This window comes from Lethenteron reissneri, chromosome 20 (genome assembly GCF_015708825.2).
Source record: "Lethenteron reissneri isolate LAM-NWPU_2019-01 chromosome 20, ASM1570882v1, whole genome shotgun sequence".
Lineage (NCBI taxonomy): Eukaryota > Metazoa > Chordata > Hyperoartia > Petromyzontiformes > Petromyzontidae > Lethenteron > Lethenteron reissneri.
In genome coordinates this window covers 2,283,701-2,300,998 of record NC_083798.1, presented here as the reverse complement: position 1 = coordinate 2,300,998, position 17,298 = coordinate 2,283,701, and the positions used below count along the sequence as shown (strand labels likewise).

Below are 17,298 nucleotides of genomic sequence, written 5' to 3'. Positions count from 1 at the left end.
GGCAGGTAAGGAAAAACTCATTGAAGACACAGTAGGGGAGATGGTGTGCCTGGCCCCTAAGAGGTCACGTTGTTCCACTGTCAGTAGGGGGCTTCGGTAATGGAACAGAACTCTGCTTTGTAACTGATGTGGGCAACCCATCTGGGATAAACAAATGTTTTGAACAATTCAGTGCAAAAGCATGGTGCAGGTCTAGCTGTACTGAATGTGGCATACGTGGACACTCCTTGACGCAGATGGCCCCATAGCTGTACTTGACGTCGGGATTTTCCTCCAGCTGGAAACTCACAGGATTGTAGATCATAGGTGGGGGGCAGTGGCTCACGCAGGCACCGCTATCATTGAAGTTCTTGCAGGCCTGCAGTACACACACGGAAACACACACCGTGAAGCACGATACTCACATGTGTACCCAAGCAGCCACCACTGCTGCCACTTGTTCGTAAGTTGGAGTCAGTGGGCCCTATTCATTTAGAGTTTTTCGACCATCAATCCACCAACTAATGCGAACATTGCTGCCATCTTCATACAAAATCTGAAAATTGTAATTCTGCAATTTGCAATTCCTGTGTGGATGATTGCATACACAAACCCAACTGTGCTGCCACGTCTTGTGCAAAAATTGCGGAGTGGTCTAAAGTGGGTGGGGTTAGGGCAGGGGTGGAATTGTTAAACGAGGATGTGAAAACCTTTTTTTTACCGTTGTGCAGAATTACAACAATCGTGCTTTGATGGATTGGCTTGTGTTGGGACCACTGAAAGGGCATGTCCACTCATACCAGGGTGGCGGGATGTTAACTACCTCGCCTGGTATACAGGAGGTCGTGGGTTCGATCCCAACCCTAATGCCTGCTGTATATTTGGAGTTTGCACGCTCTTCCTGTGTTCGTGTGGATTTTTCTCCGGGTCCTCTGGGTTTTCTCTCCACATTTAGAATCAATACGCAAATAGAGTATTTTGCCGCAATACATTTCCACATGACAAGCCACTTCGTTGTTCTATCACTTGTGGCCAGGTCGCTTCTGAAAAAGAGCAGTATAGCTCAGTGGGACCATACCTGGTAAACTAAAAATAGTTACGTTTAATAGTTTAATATATTACACAAAAATTAACGTGGGCGTGTATGGCAAGTTCATTCTGCAATCTCTTTCGTAGGAGAACTTATCAGCAAGTTCTTGGCTGCCAAACATCGTCCTGAAAATGGCCAAATGGAAGCTCCATACTGAGTACTAAGACTTATTTAAAAGAGTGGTTTGAAAATGGGAGGAAACTGGGGTGCCCACAGCACTATACATTGAGTTTGTATGCGACATTGCCTTGTGCGTTGAACCCGGCTCAATAGTGTACGTGAATGTATCTTGCCAATTACATCCAGTAACCAAGAAGCATTTGTTTAACAAACCTGACGAGACACAGAAGGTCAAAACTGGTCCAGAACTACCCTGCTTCAACAAATGTGCCTATTTAAAATTGGTCTGGGAAGCCAATAGGCTGACTAAAGTATATACGCTTAGTACAATGTGCAGAGACACAGCACCGAGTTGTGCTTATAGAATACGGGGTTCTCTCTTAATGCTCCATGCAGAATGAGTGCGTGCATGCAGAGGGCGCATTGCGGGACTCACAAAGCAGTGGGTGTCCCGTGGTCCCGAGCAGCCGGCCGCACACTGGGAATGGCAGCACTCACTGGGGCTGGGCCCATAGCAGCGGCCGTCGCATTGTCTCGCGCACAGCAGCTGGGTGACTGCCAAGGCAGAGCACACACCAGACAGCACACAGCACACCAGACAGCACACACAGCGTGAGGCACCAGACAGCACACCAGACAGCACACCAGACAGCACACCAGACAGCACACCACACAGCACACAGCACACCAGACAGCACACCACACAGCAGACCACACAGCACACAGCACACCAGACAGCACACCAGACAGCACACCAGACAGAACACCAGAAGGCACACCAGACGGGATGTACAACACCAGTGGTTTATAAGCATTCAACGTTTTTCCTACAAATCTAATTTGACTAACGGAAGTTATGAAGCAGAGGTCTCTTCAATCATCATAATCGAGAGCAACCGCAGTGATGTAGTTGTGGCAGAGAACAGCCCTGGTCAAGAAACCACGAATAATGTCACATAGCTCACTCGGAGAGCCTGTGTTACTTGTCACTGGGAAGACACTCCTGTGCTACCAGTGTAGGTGTGTTCTTAGAAACCAATAATATTTTTTTGCAATTATGTTCAGGTTGGTATTCTCCACATGAATTAGTCACTGGACTAAGGTTGTAAACACATGACAATGCAGCAAGTGGGTTAGGCGACAATCTGTCCACATCCATAATTGTATGCGTGGGCGTTCGAGGCATTCTGGTTTACACCAACATGCGAGGCACTCGTGAACACGGGACTGTGAACCTAACGATGATTTGTATTATTTTCTAATGAATCATCAAACTTGCCCTGACCAGTGCAGGACACACAGCATCGGTAACATATCTGCTGCAGAAGCGATGCATGGCCTGATTAACGCAGCTATGTGCGTCCAGTAATTTGGCCATCACTTTGCCAATATTTTGTCGAATGATGGCCATTTCTGCATGAAATAGGAAACATTCCGCAAAAAAGTTAAAATTCCACCACGACTCACGGCACGATTGCAGAATGGCAACAATTGGATGGGGTGTAGGTGCGACCTGACACGCGGAAAGTTACCCCAAACATGCAAACACGTAATTGACAAGAGTCATACAATTACTCACCTTGATGGAGGGCAGGGGAAGTCTCTCACACACACACACATTATTAACGTGTGTGCACTCATGTGTGAGACAGATGAAGCCTGACTAGTCGGCTCGCATCGTCGAGATGAGGATCGAGCGAGCGAGCGAGCTGAGCACACAGGGCTCTGGCTACACTCGGCACTCCCCCAGATACGACTGATGGACTGTGGGATTCGTTGCGGAGTGAGGCTCCATCGAGTCGTGCCAAAAAAATCATTTGTCACGTGAATTAGGCAGAATTAATTGTGGAATTTCCACATTATTTTGAAAATTCTGCTTGTGGACTGAATCGAACTCCACGTACATTAATCAGGCTTAAAAGCCTAAACTAAACAAAGTCTGCACATTTCTGGAAGATATTGATTCAAAATGTGTATGCTTTTATGTACCTTTAAATTTTACTTCAAAGCGCTTGTTAAAATGGATTCAGCTGAGGTTCAGAGCAATTCAATAAGCACGCACCTGCTGTGTGTAATTAACTTACATTTCTGACAGTATTCAGGTCCTGCACCCCAGCAGTGGTTATTACAGCTTCCATAGCACAGGTCGCCTGCAAGAGAAGAGCAGGCAACAACGTTACGCTAAACAGATTGTACGTGAGCACACCGCTGTGCGTTCTGTGTCTTTGGCACTAAATGTCTGAACCTGGGATGGAGCCTGACCAGTGCACTCAATCTCATCGGATCATGGAAGATCATTTTCATCAAGGGTCGAACCATTTCAATCGTGCATCATTGGGTGACCACCGTTCACAAGCGACAGGCGTCGTCGGCACTGCGGGCAGGAGAGGGCAGTGCAGTGAGACCCATTCGTGCCCCGTGCTCCTTTCCACCTTCACCAACCCACGACTGACCACCACGATGAAGTATGGTCAAATATTACTCGCGGTAAGCTGTGGGTAGGCCAACATCCAGCAGTGGATTGACAACACCTGTACAGTATATTTGAATCGATTATTCGTTGGTATATCTCCACGTTCGAATGAGCATACGATTTTGGTATTATCCATCGGTGGTCCTCAGCCAGTCGTGGAATTCCATATTATCATGGCAGGGGTTAATTTCCATGGATAGAACACTCTTGACTTCTGACAGAGTAGTGTTTATTGATTCTGGACGGATGACGATTCAAATTCATCACCAACTGAGATTCTAGCTCAACACCTTACACGTACCACAGTGCCACCTGGCCAGACAAATGACACATACACTCCAGTAAATATACAGGATTATATAACCACCACTGCCCAACAGCAGCCTACTACACCTAGATTCGCTCACCAATGTGTTATATCCGCATGTAAATAAAAGTAGTTTTAGTTAATTGGCCTATTTGGTTTCCACACCAATATTATTTCGCAGTTGTAGTTTCAACAACAAAACCCTGGACCAATTTCAACCTTCTGTGTCTCATCAGCAGCCAGGCTTGCTAAACAAATGCTGCTGGGTTACCAAATGGGATTGGTAAACTAAACTATAATATATATATTTCGTGCTAAAGTACATTTAAGCACAATCTACTGTCTCCGTAAATACATAAAGTAAATTTCTTTTCCAAAAATAAACAATACAATAACTTTTTTGAAGGATATAAGTGAAATAGAACCAAATAAAGTGAAGTTCACAACATAACACTTTATTATCCTATTTAATTAATTCAACCGTGCTCGTTTTATAGTCTCAGGGCTATACCTGAGCATGAACAACAAGACGAATGGCCAAGCTGTTTGTGTGTGAGGGGTGGGGGTGAGAGCGCCTGCGTGTGGCAGCAGTGTCCACAGAACTCCCATTACGGCCTTGGCACGCCAAACTGAGCAATGGCCGAGAGGTGTCACCCATTCTCCCTTTGCTCCCTTGCTTACAGGAGGTGCTGTTGTCCTTCTCCACGTTCACAATGTTCCCTTCCTTTACAATTTCACGCCACTCGATGGTGTTTTGAAAGCACAGGTGTTTGTTCTCCCGAATGTACACCCCTCCGTTCAGGATTTCTGTGGGAGGAAAACAGCCAATTTACAATCGACGCATTTCTCTCCATTACGCACACATCCTTCTACCACTTTACCTGTGCAATTATGAGAAAATACATCCGTTCATATAAACGAGGACCACTCATTTACGTGCTACATATTTTCAAGGAAATATCTTTTTTTAAGTGGTGATTTGTCATTTTCCAATTAAATCCATTTCAACACGTGTCATCAGTCCGCACACGTATCTTTTCTGCATTCATTTTATACGTATTCTACTGATTACCCATCACGTTATTCATAGTTGAAATGAGTTCAAATCAAAACATGCAGCTCACCGCGCTAGAGTTCTTGTTATTTCCGTAAAACTCATACTTCGTTTTCCCATTTTGTTTTAAGCATTTTGTTAAGAACCTTTCTACTGCAATCTGTCTCTTTTTACCACGAATGTGTCTGTTGTTTGTTCTCCGGTACTTGACGCTCATTATGCTTCAGTCAAGGTGATTGATGGATGGCATATGGTGTGGGTAAAGATTGTGCAGGCAGGCTAATCCTTTTACAACTCAGAGGTTCATGTCACGAGGGGTGGGGGGGGTGAAAACTGTGCTATTTATTTCGTGGTCAAGAAAAATGCATATGTGTAGCCAGCAGCAAATGGTTATGTATCAGTGAGCCGATTTGGTAGAAACGAGATGTTAAAAAAAACAGTTAAAGTGCATAAGTGCGAATTCACGGCAGTTGTTACCTAAACAAATCCACATCTATTTACCAGAGTGCAGTCATTAGAGGACACGCATAATGTTACTTGGCAGCATTACCCCAGCTCGCTCACCAACATTTACTGATCCTCATTTTTGTATTTATACATATCATACAATTTTGCAAATATAGTAAGAGTGTACAGTAATGCATTAATGCAATGGACGGTATCATGAAAGCAATGCAATATATAATTAAATACTTTATGTATTATTAGTAACGTATGTGCGCTGAAGATGGATCATTGCCTAAGACGGCACCTATTTTTATGGTTATTTTTATTTAACGCCACCGCGTTATTGACGAATCTGTTGAGTTGTTTGTGATGTTAATGATCGTGTTTGTGCATCCACTGCCCAACGCAGCGTCACCAATGCATTTGCTTAGGTAACGATACGGTCAGTTGTAGTTCCTGCAATTTAGAGAGCCGTGCCGATGCCACACTAGGATCCGTTGAATGCAGTGTCAAAGTTAGACATTCAAAGAGGCAGACTAATGCCGCCCTTTGGATTCTTACGGTTCTATGTTAATTAAAACATATAACACATCTCTTAAGAAAAATAACAGACCTCTTAGTAAGTAAATGCTATGATCATGACTCCAAAACCCAACGTTATTTAATTACTACAAGCCCTATAAAAAAAAAAAACCTGGCACAAGCACACTTAGTGAAGACAAAACAACGTCGTAGCCAGCACCCAAGCACTGTCCTGAAGGCAAGCAGACAATAATTGTTTTATTGAACCACGGCCCTCAGTATCACTGCCTTGAAACAAGCATCTGCCAAAGACAGATTGCAATTGCTAGTGCCAAATAAATGTATCCAGCTAATTTTCATGTTGTTACTTTTAAAATATTTTACACTGTTTTCAACGTTTTAACTTGTGTCCACGTGAAAAATCCGATTTTCATAGATATAAAATATCGATGAAGCTGTAATTATTACATAAAATAGCATATTACACACGATATGCATGCTTATTTTTGGGTAGCTAAGACCCCATTTACAACAATCACAAAACCGACGACTACCTGCAGTGTCTTTGTTCCAGCAAGATGAGAGAATCATGCCCTTTTGGCTCCAAAGCAAAACAACATCCCATGATGCTGTGAAAGGCCTTGGGCAGAATGTTGGCAAATTCATGTCTTTATTGAGATGATTATCTGAAACTACCCATGGCAGAAATGACAAGGTCAAAGGGTCTCCTCGTTTCTATAATAACTGTATAAGCAGGTGATTGCTCTCAAAAGCTAATGGTCACCTTCTCTCGGTGATGTTAGTCATCAGAAGCAATGCCTCAAGTGATTGATGAACCGCATGATCTATTGCTAATGCAGATGCTCAGATAGATCTTAACTATGGACTGTATAAACAATGCCGTTAGAATGCAATCAACCATACAACCTTGACCACAATGTCCGAGACAAATATGTCTCAACCTATACAATTCACGGCAGCTCTCAACCACTGTCATCACCTTTTGGTTATATAATGCTGCACGTTTAATTTAACTTAAATATATGGAATGTTGCATATCTGCACACAAACATTTGTCATTCATAAATCACTTATATTGTAAGCTTTCTTGGTCAAACTCCATGCAGGTGTGCTAATCTAAACGATACTATTACAATTCATCACGCAACTGCTTGCTTTTGGCTATTGGAATTGTAAGTCGCGGTATTCTGCTCATTCAACTAAATCACACAGCTCTTGAAACCTGTCTTGTTCAATCTCCAAGCTCTCAGGTGAATTCTGATATCTGCCCTGCAAAGGGATGTTTGTTCTGCCTCTGCAGGGTTTCCTTGTCAGGGCAGCACCCGTGGGTTGTTCATCACTGGGGTCTGGAAAAAAAAAACAATTCGTGGCCGCGTTTGCTGCAGCCAATTCCGTCCAACCAAAATCTACCACACCACCGCTTGTGCCACTTTGTGGAGTGCCACTTGGCTCACCGAAACCAGGAGAGATGAAACATATGAGGCCTCCTGAGCATGGGTTCCTGCATGAGTACACGGGGTATGCTGGGTACGCCAGCAAACACCGGGGCATTATACAGAGAGATGCAACTGAACCGTGGACAGATGATTGGAGATGCAAAATGATCTACGCATGATCTGTCAACTCGTGACGTATCTGCTGAAACATATATTTCTGTTGAAATAGCTCCCAGTCATGATTATATCACTTAATACTAAACTTGTACTGTTGTATTTACCAGGTAATACGCACTGAGCTATTAGCTCTAGTTCAGAAGTGACCTTGTCACCACTGATATCTGGCAGAAGTTGCTTTTCATGTGGGAATTTATCGTAGCCAAATAATCTAAATACGTATTGGTGAATGTGGAGGGCAAAACCGGCATGTCAGGTTCCCTATCGTCATTGAGATGACGACAGGGAGAGATCATGCAAACTCCAAATACACAGGCGTCAGGGTCGGGTCGGGATTGAACTCACGACCTCCTGTATACCAGACGAGAGAGGTCAAATATCGGCTCCTCGGTGCTCCAGTAAACTGTCTATAAACTGAACTTGTAAATGAAGTGATACGATCACAACCAATACTAGAAGCTTAGGTGGCCTCTATGCATGACCAATTAGTATGGCAATTGTCGATCTGGCCAGTGCATACGTGACACACTTTACATTGACTAAATGATGCATTCATTTGGTTATGGTGAGTGGCACCATTAGCAGAGATTGATCAAATGTGGTTATTGATGGGTGGAAACCAAAGGATACTAGGTTCAACATTGTTTGCATATTATGTATATGGCCGTGAACATCCATGTATGTTGTTAACGGACGCCATAAAAGCACGTCAAAATATTTGCTTCAAAATTAATCTAAAATGTCCAATTATATATTGGGGTAAGATTAACCACGAGTGCAATTTAAAATAATATATTAACGTATACGTGACTTGAATTTTTTGATTTATGTGATATTAATGTGACAGTGAGTTTGCATGTGCATTGATTCATATCGATCTAAATATAAATGCTATTTTAATATTAAATCAATTATATTGATGAATACTTACAACTTATATAATGTATAATTTAACTCCACATTTACACACTTGAACTTGTTTTTGCTATGTAATATTAACGCGCCCTCACCTGCTTTTAGTGACGGACACCAAATCAAAGGAATATCAACACAATATGTAACTATTTATCTACATGCTCTATGTATGTAGATTTTTATAATGGACCATATACAGTATGCATTTTAAATATCATACAAGACTTGCATTACTTCATACGATGATACGTATCCACCATTATATGAATGCATCATGAGGCTAAGATTAATGCTTATTTTATCCGAACCAAAGGCCTCATCTGTGAATATTAATTCCAGCACGAATACCGAGGACACATTGCTTTGTAAATTATTGTTTTGATTTTTCCCATATTTTAATATCTAGCCTTCTGTTTCAAGTGGCAGATGTATGAAAAACATGAGAACAGCAGTACAGTGAGAAATGGTCCTTCTTATAAAAATTAATCTGAATTTAATCAGCTTATATATATATATCCGAATATTTCAATAAGACTTCTGTTATAAGCAGTGCTGAAGATAACACTCAAGCTTAAAAGAAGGCAAATTTACATACAACTGCACAATATATTACAATTGCATTGCCAGTTAAAGTTTTTATATTTAAATGAACTAGTTTAAAGGGGAAATTAATGTGCCATGTCAATACTAAAAGTTTCAAAAGGGATTACTGCTTATCCATGAACTCAAATGACCACATTATTTTTATTCCCACATCCTTAATCTCCCGGACACAATCAGTTTACTACACTGGAAATTAGACTCTAAATAGAACTTCAAATTTCTAAATTGAGGAGAGGGATCGAGAGGAAGTATTTAATTTAAATCGAGTTATAATATAGAGAGACCAGACAAGCAGAGTCAGAATGTGAGCTGGTGAAGAATACTTTTTTACTGTTAAGAACTAGCATGCTTGGAATGTAAATATAACTAATCAGCATGAATTGTTATTTTATAAAATGTGATTCATGAATAGTGGGCTATACATTAATAGAGAAAGATAATAGCAATTATATGCTATGGTTCTTTCGGTAAAGTCACGTAGGTAGATAGATAAAATAATAACAATAAAATAATAAAAATTTAAATAAAGTGAATAAAAAATAATAACAATATCACGTTTCGATCGCAACACAAGCAGTCGTCTTTTTTCTACTGATGACGATTGCTTGTGTTGTGATCGAAACGTCGTGATATTTTTATTATTTTAGTGTTTTTTTTCTATCTACATGACTTTACCGAAATAACCATAGAATATGAATTCTTGCAGTCTCGAAAGTTTTAAGTCATAATAACAATTATTGGCTATAACAATAATGTAATGATTTAAATCTTCTTACTAAACTATTTTGTGCGATTGCTGGCTTTATGTTCGTCTATAGTCACTATTATAATTAACGTATATTATAAATTTGTAATATAATTTTCACTGTTTACCAAATGTATGCTCATTGTTTATTTCCCCCAATCCCATTTTTAAACAAAAACATTTTCCGTCAACAACTTTGGTGACAGCGTATCTTATTTCCTGACTTACCTTTCCCATGGCTACTCGACTACTCTCTTTATACCATCTTAATTTAATTGTTTCTTCCTTGCATATAATTTATAATTTAGAAATACACATATATAATATTTTACATTTTGGCCCTCACTATTTGACAGTGTGGATGATTGCATTAGTTTCCACCGAATCAAATGCCTTTGGGTAGTTACGTAAATTATACAAATGTCTTAAAGACAATGAACCATCTTATATTTTCTGATTACGTAGCCGTGATGACATACAATGAAAATTTATTCGAGGAAATATTATAGAACGTAAGGCTGCACAATTTGGCTCAAGATAAATATTAGCAAAACAACAAGTCACGTACAATATGTTCACTCAACAAATACAAACTTAGGTTGGCATGGGACACAATTAGAATATTCACACAATGTGTGAACCCGGGACAAAGATTAAAGGCAGACCAGAATCAATCTGATTAAATAAAGAGGTTGATATGAGCATGGTTAGAATACTTTTGTAAACTGAACTTGATCAGGAAAAGTAATACATCAACGTGTCTAATGAATACAGTTTTCAATCCTGCATTTTATCTTGCAATGACAAATGATTAGAAACATGGACACTGACAATTAAGATAGAAATTCAAGTTCAAGTTCAAGTTCATTTATTAGGTATAGCCCTGTGAGCCATTCAGCTCTTGAATCGGGTGCAACCGCAACAAACAAAAAACAAAAACATGAACAAAAAAACATCTTAAAGTGAATATGTGACTAAGTGCAAACAGAAAATCCAAGAAAAGACAGCAAAAATATTGCAGAAAAAACACCGTACACCAACGCTGTGTGCAAAAATCCCAGTGGGATGCAAGTCAAACAACAACAACAACCACAAGACAACTTAGATTAAGGCCATCAGTCTAATTAAAATTAAATCTTTAAAAAACGCACAGAGCAGCACAGAGAGGTTTCACGCTTGGCATTGCAATGAGAGACAGCCATGGAATCGTGAGGATGAGAGCATGCACTGGAAACATCGTGTTGACCCTTTAAAAAAAATAAGTTGGCTTGGGTAGGATACAGCGTTAGGAGGAATGATGGCGAATGGCTGCGACGTTGACTTAGGAATTGCTGTACTAATGCAATTTGAATTCATGTATTTAGTATTTGTGATTTTCTTACCTTTCCTATACTTTGCACTCCGATGCTTTGTTGTTGTTACTTTTTGACCCGCCGCTACTGGACATATGAAAAAGAAGATAACTAAAGATTCTGCTTATGATTCTGAGATAACATCAAGCCCTCGGTGGTTCAGATCAACATTATTACTCTGAACATTAATAGCCTCAACCAGGCGGCAGGGTGGCTTATCTCACCTCAAGAGGCAAAAGGCCGTTTTTGCCTTCCTGCAGGACACCATTCTCTCCCTTCTGGAGGCAGCGAATGAGAGTGACAGCCTGAGAGGCTGACCACCATGGAGATGGAGTGATGAAAATATCTCGCTTGCTGGACCTAGACGGATCGTTCCATCACGGGACGGAAACCACATGGGGAAGCCTACACCTGACTGTGGATAGAGCATGGATGACGATGCTGATTCTAAAGGGGTCACACTTCATCAGTAGTTGCATTTAGCCACTCTTGTTACTTGAAAGTGATGAGAAGCCAACGTGTTGGTTTAATTTCTCATTTTAAAAAATGCCCCAAAAAAAATCTGTGTTTGAGTACTATACAGTTTGACAGTATTTCTAAATATCCTCAGAAAAACTCTTAATCAATGGTATCCAGTAAGGCTTGGCTGTAGCTATATTTCAAATTATCACCACAGCTCTAACAGAAGATATGTACACAATCCAAAATGGCCATAGTCGAAAGGCTTTTTGTTGTTTTCAAATGGCATTGTGTTCAGTTCTTCTACGAAAACCTGGAATTTACCAACCGTTGCATTCAGTGTATCTCTTTTGTATTGTGACTTTACAAAGCACTGTAAAGATGACAATATTATTTAAAAGCAGGATAAATCGAGTGCATGGTCCTAATTCCATTGCCCCATCTCATCAGTGGATGTCCTCTCTCAGGCACGTTTCGCTACCTTGGCTGCCACTCCATCATCATTGTCCACCACTCCATCATCCCTTCCAGAAGCATGTCCTGCCCAAGCACACTCACTTTTGATTTTAAACAAGAGCCCGGTACAGAGCACGAGGGATGGTGGCGAGAGAGGGGGAGAGGGGTGCAGATGTTCCACGGACGACAAGGCCAAGGCCAGTGGCCCACGAAGCAAGAGAAGAGCGATCGAGCTCACTGCCATACTTCTCACGTAGCGGGCAACGTTCGGGAGCGTGGTGTTTTTAGGGGGGAGGGGGAGAAAGTACCCAGACAAAATCACAAAAAAAATAATAACAACGACAGTAAGCCTTGCGTTATTGTGAATACCCTGGGGTAGCGACTACCTCATGCCTATCCATGGAGTGGTTGTGCCAAGGGTTCGTCGCCTTCCTCCAGTACACTTTTCTTAATAGTTAGTGCGACGTCTTTCTCCTGCTGTATACAGTATTATAGAATCCACATGCTCGTCATTCTGTCTTTCAATGCAATTGCTACCGTGCACCTCTCCATGCCTATTTAAACACTTCATTCATTGCACACTGAAGTTTCTTGATGAATGTTTACGTTTTTGATGCACGTGTCATAGCAGGTAGTACACATGCATAACACATTTTCAATACTTTCGAGGATAAATAGATCTTGGAGAGCATTACCGAATTCATGCATATGCTGGATTGTGCTTTCTTGTTCAAAAGCAGCAATATATCAATATTTTTTTCAAATATAATAGTAACATTTGCATTATTATTTACTCATATATTCCCATTATATGTGTATGGAGAGCTGATAAATATTTGCAGACACTCGTTTGACCTGGGCTGAATAATATACAACGTTGTGTTGAATGAAAAATAGATCCCTGTAATTATATGGCCCATGCTGCGCTCATGTTTATTATTCAAATTGGCATGTCAGGCTATTAAAAAATGCACGTGTGATCACCTTTACTAAAATTACTTTCGCATTTATGCTGAAAGAAACATGCTGATTGGCCAGCACTCTACAAGCCAAGAATCGTGGGTGGTCCACACAGGAACTGCATTAATTGTCGCTATCAATATTAATAAATGGCAAAACGGCGAAACTTAAATTGCATGCAGATCATGCAATTTGCATCTCTGTAAACTATGCATAATCGTGAGGTCATGAAAGGGTACCTTTTGTGTGAGACACTGATCTAAATGGCAAGAGCATGGTTAATCCAGGAAAAACTGTCACGGTTATTTTATTTGGCACTAATTCTTGCCAATTAAATGTTTCTAACATGCGTGCTGTTTGAGTATTAACTATGAGCTTTAAATCCTTGCATGCATCCTTGTGTGCAACAGCTAGTTTTAAATACAAACTGCTGATGTCTTTCAAAGCTATATAGCATCTGCTGTTGCTGAGCAAGCATGCAACATTCAGTTGGAGAGCCACAATTACGCATCAGTGATACGACGAGTCAAAGCCCCCGTCTGGCAGCTGGAAGGTACAGTTGTTCGCACACTCTCTGATGAAGCGGCAGATTGTAATAATGTATTTTCACAGCTCAAAAAAAAAGCGTGGTACAATATCGGGGCACGTACTACTTTTGTTGTTGCTATCCCGGTCACGGAGCGGATTGTGCAAATGCCCAAAACACCGTGTGGCCATTGCTGTGGAGTGGACATTAAGTGACCCGGTGAGATGTAGCATTTCGAATTAATGTGCAGTATCCGAAATAGCTAAAATAATGATGTTTAATCAAATTTAATTCTTGGTGGGTGTTAATCGTCAACAATCTGGCTCAAAGGCTCCTGGAACGAGTCTATGTGTCGGTATTTATGATAAACTTATTTCGCACTCTATGTAACCAACCGTGCTAGATGAAACCCACAACATATATGATAAATAACATTGGTCGCGAAAGCATACGTGATAAATTCACTGCAAAATGTTTGATGTACAGATCTTTGACATAGCCCCCCCCCCCCCATAATTACACATACAAACTGCTACCGAGCAATATGAACTGTTTAAAACGCATTACACTCTAACATATTACGATTTAGAAGACTATTAAAGCCAGATTTCTAAGTGTACACACATGCACAAGGACAACAATCTTCCGTAAATGCCTTAACAGACTGTTAGGGCAAGTGCTGTTAGCGAGTAGCACCTATGAAGGCCGGAACGGTACACAAGGGAGTGGGTGGCCAGCACCACACATGCACACACACACACAGTGGAAAATTAAAATTCTTATCTGTATGGAACATATTAGTTCTGACATGTTTCTCACGGGATACAACTTATTATTTATTTGAAATTACTTAGAATGCTCTACCCCAGGAATTAGGGTCATACCTCTTTTCTCTAACCCACGCACTTGAAAACATATGCAAATTACTATTACATTTACATGTCTAAAATGAGTGGTTTCCCAATTCAGACTGCGAGTAAGATAGGACACAATATATACATTTTCATAAAAAGATATTAAATCAATCATAGCCAAGTAAATGTGACATCACTGAATTGTGACGTACAGTGGAGTCATTGCAACATGTTATAGTGCATAAGACTAAGTATCGGTAATGTATAGCCAGCACGTATCCAATCACAATACGTACATTTTAATCATATGCATTCTCCAAAGCGATTAAGTATACTGAAAAATACTTTTATTTTTCTATAAATGGGATTGTATGTAATACCTCGAATCAAACTCCACTCAATAAAAAGTCGGTCCTCTTCATTCCCTCCCAACTGCTAGGAACTTTATCAACTTAGTCATTCATGCCACATCCATTGCGTTATGAATAACAACACACGGATGTGAAGCTTGGAGAGATGACGCACACTTGATTAGTTTAATAGTTTTAGTAATTGCATGTTGATAATTGGTTTTTTACCCTTCTATCTGGCAACAAAACTGACACCTTTTTATTACAAGGAGTCATGTTTACATAGACCGCAATACCAGATGATCTGGTCCAACCCATGTGAGACTAGGCTCTAAGGAAAGCTGTCTCAGGTGTGGACCAATCAACTTCAAGGACAGTGCACATTATCAGAGTTATGTTTTTTGTTTGCCTTATGACTGCAGGTATTGTGGTCTATGTAAACATGACTCCTTGTAAAAAAAGGTGTCAGTTTTGTTGCCAGATAGAAGGGTAAAACCCCAATTATCATATTTTTACTGGCAAATGAGGTTCCAATGGTGTAATTGCATGTTGTAATGAGATAGGGCCCATTCACGCAACTGTCATCACACCACGTTTTGGTAGATTGGCATCCGCTGAGTTAGCGCAGGGTTATGGTTGAGCCAACAAAAGTGGAAAGTTTCCGCAGATTTTTTTTGGCTAAAATGAGGAAACTCTCACTGCCCAGAAAACCGTCCATAATGCTTTGCGGGAAGAGCATGAGTGGGGAGCACTGAGGAGAGGGCATAGCGGCCCATTCTGCACAAACTCATGGACATGTTTTGGTGCCTCCATATCACAACACTTGTTTCTTTGAAACTTTTAAAGCAGGTTTTTGTGCTCCAAATTTTTGCAGGAAGTATCAGAATGAAGGCTTGCTCACACACGAAGATGACAGTGAGGAGGAAGCTGAAGAAAACAAGAGTGCTGATGATGTCCTTGAGTGTTGTCGTTATCGGCTCTACAGCTGCTAATGGCAATGGTGGTGAGGATAGATATGATGCAGTCAATGATGCAAGCGCATTGCCACAATAACTATACATTAAGTTACAATTAACTAAATGTCCTTCTAACTGATCGCTTGAATTGGATCTGAACTCAACAGAACTGAGAGCTAAACAAACCCAAAGGGTTGTATTGCCATTACTTCCACTGAGGGCGTTCCTCCATCGACAATGATCACGTGGGACTGTTCTACTCTCGAAACGTCACGCAACACGTGCAAGATGACGGCACAATAGAACCTTTAGGATTTTACTCGAGAGAAGCACTTCCATCTTAATTGATGCTTTAGACTCATGTCTGACTAGCCCGGCATACTTCTTTGCACACACACATATATATATAAAATCCATATTTATTTTTTGTGCCGAGCTGTTTTTTAAACAAAACAACAACCCCACAATAAATACGTGAATGCATTCTTCTTGATTCAATCACATGCCACCCTTTTGGAATGTATCACGGCTACTGCCTGAGTGAGATCTCTAGCCAGAGTTACATACCATTGTTTTTTCTCATACTTAAGCTTTAATCAATTTCAAACGTGGAATGTGACTTGTAGACTGACAATACGGAGAAACCCCTTAAAGACAGCATATATATGCAGGGCCCATTTTGTAATTCCATATCCTGTGGATAATCAGACATTTTTGACCATACTTCACCACGCTGGTCAGTGCGGGTTGAAGGTGGAGGTAGTGGAGAACAATGATGGATTTTGCTGCACTGGCCTCGACCGCCCACGATGCCGATTACGCTCGTCTTTAATCCATGGTGGTGACCATCCAAGCGTGAGATTTGATGAGATTGGGGGCTTTCTGGGTGATTTGTTCAGTGGCAAAGTCGATGTATAACATGTGTACGTTACTGGTTTACACACCACATTTGTTAAGAAACATAATGATAGCAAAGCATTCAACTATATTTAACCAATAATCAATGATAGAATAAGTATAATAAAATATAAAAAGGCGAAGTACACGCCACTCCATGCAATTGTGAAGGAAGCCAAATTCGCATTCAGATATTCCTATATACAGTGCAGGGTTAGAGGTCTAATTTGGTGGTATGTTGTTAAAATAAACATTACATTTAAATATGATTACGGAAGGTAAACCGTGCATAAATATATCTGCAACTTGTGATACAATTCGAGTAGTAATTGGATTTTGGCATTCTTGATGTTCTGTTTATGCATGCAAACACAGTAGCATACACCACTAGTCCAATTATTTTTCAAGTAACACATATAAATGACTATGTTATGCACAAACATAAATCACCATACTGCATGTTCCCAACCACAATATACTCCCTATGAACGTCACTCTCAAAATGCAATGACAATGTTCTGTATTTCCATTATGCCATCACAAACTATTCAGTCTCACAAAATGCAAGCAACGTGACAAGTTGTTTTTAAAAATATCGA

General features: G+C 40.5%; 1 protein-coding gene across 2 annotated transcripts in view; it reads right to left on the bottom strand.

Annotated features, from left to right (window-relative positions):
- The window catches only part of LOC133344587 (receptor tyrosine-protein kinase erbB-4-like), a 257,044-nt gene that overhangs the window by 114,068 nt on the left and 125,678 nt on the right, over positions 1–17,298 (bottom strand). For both annotated transcript variants that reach the window (XM_061554583.1, XM_061554585.1), the window contains exons 4-7: positions 4,651–4,776; positions 3,274–3,339; positions 1,626–1,744; positions 217–358 (exon numbers count right to left, since the gene is read on the bottom strand). In XM_061554583.1, the coding sequence (XP_061410567.1) occupies positions 217–358; positions 1,626–1,744; positions 3,274–3,339; positions 4,651–4,776 (453 nt within the window). The remainder of the gene's footprint in view (positions 1–216; positions 359–1,625; positions 1,745–3,273; positions 3,340–4,650; positions 4,777–17,298) is intronic.